Here is an 8,144-nt window from a genome sequence, read left to right as displayed (position 1 = left end):
CATTTTGATATTATTTAATCTAAGGCTGATGTAAGGCCTCTAGGGAATTTAAAGTCTCTGTGGTTTTGTTATTTTTTTTATTTCTCTTTTTAAACATAGATCCACAGCCTGGTAAAAATTAACTGCCACGAGATATTATTAGGACCAAAAACTTAGCTGGTATCAAGAAGGAAAATACAAACCTTATTGGTTCAGGGCATAAAAATCATAGAGGTTGGAAATAAATGTCTTCCCCAGGCAGATTAGTCCATAATTATTCACTGGAGGGTTTCCCACATGCTCCTTGGGAAAATATTTTACTACTAGACATAGGCAGATGAAGAACTCTTTCTTCACCAGTGAGCAGTGAACACAAACGAGAGTCAGAATTAAATTCTGACTTCCCAATGTTTCCACTTTAAAACAAATGCAGAGACTTTTGGGTCAAGTTTCCAAACGTGTAAGCATCATTTTACACACACACAATTTGTGGGAATTACCTCTGTACATGAATTGCTCAAAATGCACATGCAGTGCCTCACCAGTAATCACATTTACGTCCCTTGTACCTCTTCCTACCACAATTAAGATGCCTGCCTTTGAAATTTTGTCCGAGGAGTACATCACCTTACAGTGCACTTGCTACCCTCCAAAACCTGCACGCACTTTGAGAACACTATGTATGCCATGCCATTAAAATGGAAATACTCACTTGGAGTTCAGCTAATGTTGTGCTTTCCAAAGGAGCAAGTGCCTATGTTCATTAGTGCTGAACAGGCAGAACAGATGATTTGTTAATGACTCTCTGTAATTCATAGCTAATATGCTAATCTCGCTCATAAACATGAAGGCAGTAACACCATTGTTTACATAGCACTGATTAAATGGTAGCTCTAACAATAATGAAAAAATAAGACTGTGAAGCAGCACAGGCTTGTAGCTGTTTTCTCCCCCTCTCTTTTACTGGTTGTTATCTTTTAGTTATTCTCACTGCTTTACCTACATTAGATGCTGGTGACCAAATTCTCCAAGGTATAAGCAGAGGAGCTGGAGGTGTGAGTCTTCCATCATGAGAGGTCTTAAAAAGCATGTTAGCCAAACATCCATCAGGAAAGACTCCAAAATAGCTGATTCTGCCTTGGGGCTGGACCAGGTGACAGTGAGAGACACCTTCCATCCTCTGCTTCTAAAGCCAGCTGAGAAACACTCAGAGCAATTGCACAACCTATGTGACGTTCACCCTCTGCCGCCACCTGAATGCAATGCTTGTGAACAGTGTTCAAAATCAAAATAAAGCCTGACTGTAAAGTGGAGGAGCACTGAAATTGTTTATGTGTGTGTATATATACATATTAAAGCCCCCTTATGCTGCATCTTCTTTTGTGTGGGGGCATACATATATACACACACAAAAAAGGATACACTATAAGAAGGCTTTTATAAATGACTCTACAGGAAGATAACAGAGTGATGAGCAAAACACCACTCAATGTCACAGTGGTACTGACGTTATTAATATATGCTGCACCAAAGGATGAGTGATGCGTAACATGAGAGTAACAAAATCCTAAACTGCCACCCATATTTCTCAGCCTTGTTACGCTGCATCTCTGGTATTGCAGGTCTTCTCCAAAGGTTGATGTGATGCTGATGACCCTCATTTCGCTCTTGCAGCAAAGAGGAAGACAAAGTGGAAGCAGACCCTGCTCTCTCATGCACTTATTTGCTTTGCGAGGTCCAAGTGCCTAAGCAGCAAAGGCTAGAGGAGACATAGGGAAGATGGGACAACTTGCTCTCCCCCCCAAGTTCCCGGGGATTCAGATAAACTCATTCCTCACCTAAAAATGTTAATAATGCCATCATGCTTTTCTGGTATTTATGTACCATCACATCCAAAAGATTATGAACCACTGCTAATGGGACATGCGTAATCATAGTGAGTCCCAACAACCTCAGCTCCCAGCGATGTTAATGACAAAGGAGAGGACCACAGGAAACCTGATGCAGGCAAGTTCATCGATACCATTGCAGGCGACCGCGATCATCCAGCATGAGTATCTATCTACAGCACAGCACTGGCAGCACACACAGCCCTGCTGCCCACACATAGCTGCAGGCTCCAGCCACAGAAACACACACTATCAGACACAAGACTGCACATTAGCGTAGATACTCTGTGCAGAAAATGCTCTATTAGGCAGATAGATTTCCCCTTCCCAACCTTTAAATAACATACAGCCAAGGTGTTTGTTAAAGAGCAAAAAGGAAAAGGAAGAGGCAAAAGAACTTCACGTTCACCATTTAAATACTGTACATGAACTGTTTACTAAGACTCTTTGGATGGAAAATGTTTTCATAACAGTACATTAGCGGTGTACATAAATTCATGATACAAACAAGACCTGAAATAATTTGACAGGTTATCAGTGGAGGAGTTGGGAACAGAACTACTGCTTCCCCATTTGAAATGCAAGGTGCCACTTCTGCAGTAAACATTTTATTATTAAAAATCCCCATATGCTGATTTTCTCAACTCTGTACATATACATCAGCAAGTCAAGAAAGATCGAGTCTTTGATTTTCAAAAAGACCTGTGGTTGTTCAGCACTTCAGGGGGGAAAAAAAAAAAAAAAAAAAGTAAAAAGAAAAGGAGACAGGACAGAGGAAGTCTTTGTTAGCTCTGGGTTTCAATTCAGACATCTCTGGCTCATGGTTCAATCAGACCATGCTTTTTTGTGTTAGCTAGGGGAGACAAAAGCACAAGCTCTTTAAAAGCTCCAGATATCTTCACCGAATTTGCATAGACTTAAAAAAGAAATCTACATTTCTGCAGCCATGTAGTTCTTCCCTTCGTTTAAAAAAAAAAAAAAAAAAAAAAAAAAGGCAGGCCATCTTCCTTCAAAAATTCCCTTTATCCTTCACACAAGCATTTATTCTTTGGAGCAGAGAAACTGATGCACTTCTTTCAGAGTTGCTTGCATGTCCTCATATTCTGCAAATTTGCAAGCATCCTCCAGCTTCAGCCACTGGAAAGCCTGGTGTTCCTCTGAGAGCTTGATTTCTGTGTTACAGTCCTTCATTTCTGCCAACCAGTAAATGACGGTCTTAGGTTTGCCACGGACAGGGTAGTGCAGTTCTTTCTTGTACCCCTCTATGAGGGTGAGCTGACTGGCCTGAAGACCAGCCTCTTCCTGCGTTTCCCGGAAGGCTGTTTGCAGGTCATCCTCTCCTGGGTCCACGTGGCCTGTCAAGAAGGTGAAAAGGTAAGTCTCTGAGAGGGAAACTCAGGTTTTGTTTATTCAGTTGACAACGAGGAAACATCGGGGGACAGAGATGAGTGTATACTGTAGCCGATAAAGAATCAAACAGAATTTGGAGAACGGAGATTGCTTTTCCAACTCTTATGTCTTGATTTGTCTTGTGGCTTTTAGGATCGTTGTTTATCCCACATCTTCTGAAACTCCCATAGGCCTGTCAGCACTAAATGTCTTTTCTTCCCAGTCCTCCTGTCCTCTTCTGGAGCACTCTGCACCCATAATGTTCCACCTCAGACCATATTGTGGACTGAGTGCCTCACGAATGTTTTCCCTTTATCCAGTCAGAGGGGAGACTGCTCATCTGCAAGAGTCTTAGTCCTCTCTCAACCCTTCCCTCCCACAGAAGCTTATGGCTCAGTTTTGCAAAACTCTTACTCAGGCCAACAGCCCAGAAACAACAGGACCAGGCACCAACTAATGTCATTTAAAAGGTGGGTTTCAGTTAGGGGTATTTTTATTTCTCTCCCATATTGCCCTCTGAAACACAGCAAGCCTAAAAGCCAGTCCTTTCACCAGCTGTGTAGTTCTTCTAGGACACATCATTTATTTTACGTTGCTCAGAACGAGAGGTGCCATTACAAACAACGGATAAATATAACACATCCCCAGCTGTTTGTACTTTTGTTGAGAAATGTCAGATTTGGGTTTCTCATGAAAGCTCCAGACCAGAACATAAATAGAACAAGCCAAGCAAGATCTCAAAAAAGCAACATAGCAGGAGTTGGGATACCAAGAAGGAAAAAAAAGTTAGGTTTTATTTTGCCCCTGGTGTCACTCTATTTTCTATGTAGCTGGCTGCAAATAGCTGTAATTTCATCACAGAGATGGATCTTGCCTCAGGGCCCAGGTACCCAAAGACACCCTTTAGTACTAGAACTGAGGTACGTGGGAAGCTCATTTCTCTTTCCCAACAGGCCTCACTCACTTCTTTGTCTGTGTAGCAGAAGCTTAAACACCTTACAATATGACATCATCTCAAATGTAAAATACGCTTCTATTTCAAGCAGCAACTGTGCAGAAAACAGCAGCTGATGTTGCACTTGATGTCTCGGATATTTAAGATCAAACACACTGAAGCTTTAAGTAAAAATATTTCCCTCCTGAATCCCAGCACTGCAAGTCAAGCTGTCTCCTTTTTGACAATGTATGTATTTCCATAGTTGGGGCTTATTGCCAACAGTTGAGAAACAGAATCCACCTGGCCTTGCACAGCTGGAATACTTCAACAATGCAAATGCCCATGGAACATCCATGAACAGTAAATAACCACTATTTTTTTATGATAGTCATGATCCATAGTCACCAAATGAGCAATGAGTTGAGGTAGCAATAAAGCTGGAGGGCTGAGATTCAGTTCCAACTCAAAGGACACCAGTGCAACCTCCTGCTCTTCTTCAGCACAGTGAAAGGCAATCACCTCACCCTGCTGTTGATAACCTCAAGTTTCAGCTCAGTAAATTTCCAACTTTGTGCAGTACAGCCTACCTACGGGGCAGAAAAAGGACTGCTGGCAGCACCTCACACCGTAGCTTGCAGATCCTCCCAGACGTTTGCACTAACGCAGTTTCAATATGCTGAGGAGGAAAATGAACCCCACATCCCCTTCCCATCAGCCTCAGCTAATGCAAAGTTACAGTTCTGTCACAGAGATAGGTTGATGAAGCTCAGAGGTGAGGCTGATGAAGCTCACGTGGGTGGATCCACACAAGTCCAACTTAATCCCATAAGGGTTGCAGCTGTTTAGGGGACTTTTAAAATACCAATGCACAGCTGTAGCTGTAAATTGCCTTTTGCATGGTCTTGGAGAGATGATTACAACTTCTCATTCTGGCTCCTGTCACATTAAATCTATGTCTGCATCATACACATGTTACTGCATCACACAACCTGAGGCTGCCTTTGAAGACCACTCATATCGCAGTGAATAACATAATAATGAGCATGCAACAATTCCCCTTCATTTATTGCCCCCAAATCTGTACCGAGCTACTATTAAAAGGCTACCAACAGATTGTGGCTTTTGATCTATAAAACCTTAAACAATATGTCAAGGGAGGAGATTCCGCTGCTATACTCTGCTCTTGCGAGACCCCACCTGGAGTACTCTGTCCAGCTCTGGAGCCCTCAGCACAAGACAGACGTGGACCAGTTACAGCGGGTCCAGAGGAGGTCCACGAAACTGATCAGAGGGTGAAACACCTCCCCTATGAGGAAAAGCTGAGAGAGTTGGGGTTGTTCAGCCTGGTGAAGAGAAGGCTCCAGGGAGACCTTACTGTGGCCTTAAAGGGGGCTTATAAGAAAGATGGGGACAGCCTTTTTAATAGGGCCTGTGGCGATAGGACAAGGGGTAGTGGTTTTAAACTAAAGGAGGGTGGATTCAGACTAGATACATGGAAGACATTTTCTCCTAGGAGGGTGGTGAAACACTGGAACAGGTTGCCCAGAGGGGTGGTAGATGCCCCATCCCTGGAAACATTCCAGGTCAGGTTGCACAGGGCTCTGAGCAACCTCATCTAGTTGAAGATGTCCCCACTCCTTGCTGGGGGGTTGGAGCAGATCACCTTTAAAGGTCCCTTCCAACCCAAACAATTTGATGATTCTATGATTTTGAGTATATAAGATGTATGCCTAGGAGTCATTTCACTCCCTCCTGAAGTGCTTCTAAGTCATTCCAACCGCTTGTCCAGAATTACTGTGTTCCCAGTGAACTTTCCACATGGGTCTGTCCTTTAACAACAATTAATCATCTCCCAGTACATATTTTTTAGCTTTCCAGTAGGCTACAAACTCTAATCCCTTAGGCTTTTGGTGAAGTGGACAAAGGGGGAGGTTTGGAAAGTTTTGTCCTTTCCCTTAATAGGAGAGCGTAGCTCATACTGTTACAAGCTTTTTTTTCCAATTTGCAAATTCTTGTTTACAAACTGTTCCTGCACTATGCTTTAAGAGCACTGCATTTTACAAAACACGAAGTAAAAACTAGCAGGAAGAAGTCTCACAGGGTAGAAAACCAGCATATAAGATCTACAAGGAACCTGAAGTATTTCTGTGCTGTGCTTTTCCTGGTACCAGGGCTGCGACTATGTACTACCGAACCCTGGCTCTGCCACATGTCTTTACAGACAAGGCGTTGCTGTATGACTTGGGGCAGCAGGCTCATCTTCTCCTTTGGGGCCTCACTGATGAGAGAGAATGGCTTAGGTGAAGATGGCTGATAAGGCTACTTCTCCTAGCTCTCCCTCTCATCTCTGCTGCATAGGTATGTGCTCTTCATCAACGATCTCCTGAACTTACAGAAACTCCTGCATCTTCTAAGAAAAGCATTTTAAAGTAAATCATCACTGATTTCAATTTGCCTTCTACAGTTGCACTGCAAACTGTGACTCTTCTGATTATACACGGGTCAAACAACTGTGCTTTGGCAACAGCGGTATCTGGCGGAGGGTCAGGCCTGAGCAAGAAGGTAAAACTTTCTCTACCTACCTAACTTCAATTGTCTGCTCAATGTCTGCCAGAAACATCAGATATCCACGGAGCATGACTGGGCAACTCTCCCCCACCAAACCCAATCAGTCATGCCCAATGGTTTATACAGTCACAACTTGCAAAGAATTTTGGCCACAAAACTACCCACGCAGCTGCATAAACACCAGAATTAGCAGCTACTGACAACTGATTAACTGCTCCTCAAAGCTGACCTTTGCAGCATGCAGCCAAAGTTCAGTCTGTAATCTCACTCACTCCCCACAGAAGAGACCTTGAAGTGTGTTATCAGAACAAACATCACCTTTGGGTGGGGTCCAGTGATGGGTCCCATAGGATGTCTGAAGGAGGAGGTATTCAATAGCATCAGTGACCTTAGAAGATGGTGCTGACTGCAGCCTCCTGTAGATGATCAAGCCACAAGCTCTCACAGCCATGCCCCTCTGTTAAACTGAATGGAGAGCTGTTGAAGAGCAGAGAGGATCAAGCAGGAACAATGTACAACATAGAGCTCAAACAGACTAATTGTATTTAGCGAGAAAACATATCTCCACGTGGGCTAGAAGTCATCCATCCCTTCATAGTTAATGCACGATTAAACTGCATCTTATTAACTATCTTTAAATTGTAAAAAATGGTCTTTCCTTGTTAAAACAAGGACATGGGAACGTACATAAAAGCTGTTAAATTTATCAAGAAGCATGAGATATGACCTGCATCACATTTCTTTGCTGCTGATATATTGCAAACGGCACCATAGGGAGAAAAAAAAAAAAAAAAAAAGATAAAGCAAAAGGAGAACATTCTGAAGCTTTTCCACTGCAGAAATCCAAAGGCCTTGTGCAAAGATAATACCTCAGCAGTACTGAAAGTGGCATAAAGAAATAATTGCCCAAGACAGATCCTCTGCAGCAGAGAACTCCTCAAGATGCCAGAAGCAGAGCTGAGAAAGTGAATGATGAAGGACAAGCTCTCTGCTGTCTGGGCTGGACATGATGCATTTTGTTATACAGAACCAAAAGCTTCTTGGTATATGCGTTAAGCAACAGAAAGGAACACACCTCTTAAGTGACAAATACTGTAATCAACACACTACGCAGCCAGGACAACTGGTCCTATACAGAAAAAGAGAAAGCAACGGAGATGAGAAATCCTCGTTAAAGAATACAGCAAGTCCCAGTTCCAGGCAAAGCTTTGCATTTTGACAGAGCCGCACATTTCAATATGTAATAAATTTACACTACACAACACTGCTTTTCCCTGGGATGCCCGGCGAGGCACCACGACACCTCCAGCTTCCAAACTGAGAAACTAGAGCAGAGAGTCCTTCACCACCCAGCAAGCCCCACGGCGGCGTTCAGCTCCCTC

The 8,144-nt window shown here is 43.1% G+C and overlaps 1 protein-coding gene across 3 annotated transcripts; it reads right to left on the bottom strand.

Annotated features, from left to right (window-relative positions):
* Positions 1 to 2,333: 2,333 nt before the first annotated feature.
* Positions 2,334 to 8,118, bottom strand: NUDT2 (nudix hydrolase 2). Of its 3 annotated transcripts, none has more exons than XM_035902727.1 (3): positions 7,838 to 8,118; positions 7,081 to 7,239; positions 2,334 to 3,223 (listed from the first exon to the last, which is right to left on the bottom strand). In XM_035902727.1, exons 2-3 carry the CDS (start codon positions 7,211 to 7,213, stop codon positions 2,910 to 2,912), a joined length of 447 nt encoding a protein of 148 aa, XP_035758620.1. In that variant the 5' UTR covers positions 7,214 to 7,239; positions 7,838 to 8,118; the 3' UTR covers positions 2,334 to 2,909. The 3 variants fall into 3 exon arrangements, with proteins under 3 accessions (XP_035758620.1, XP_035758621.1, XP_009645559.1); XM_035902728.1 differs by having other exon boundaries at positions 7,081 to 7,227; XM_009647264.2 differs by having other exon boundaries at positions 7,081 to 8,118.
* Positions 8,119 to 8,144: the final 26 nt, after the last annotated feature.

The sequence above is a fragment of the Egretta garzetta genome, unplaced genomic scaffold (assembly GCF_000687185.1).
Source record: "Egretta garzetta isolate BGI_Z169 unplaced genomic scaffold, ASM68718v1 scaffold59, whole genome shotgun sequence".
Lineage (NCBI taxonomy): Eukaryota > Metazoa > Chordata > Aves > Pelecaniformes > Ardeidae > Egretta > Egretta garzetta.
This window is presented reverse-complemented; position numbering and strand designations above follow the sequence as displayed.

Coding starts and splice junctions, on each gene's coding strand:
- NUDT2 (XM_009647264.2), bottom strand. CDS start 7,213: ATGGCTGTGAGAGCTTGTGGCTTGATCATCTACAGGAGGCTGCAGTCA. Junction 3,224..7,080: donor TCACTGGACCCCACCCAAAG/GTGATGTTTGTT, acceptor CCTTCTTGACAG/GCCACGTGGACCCAGGAGAG.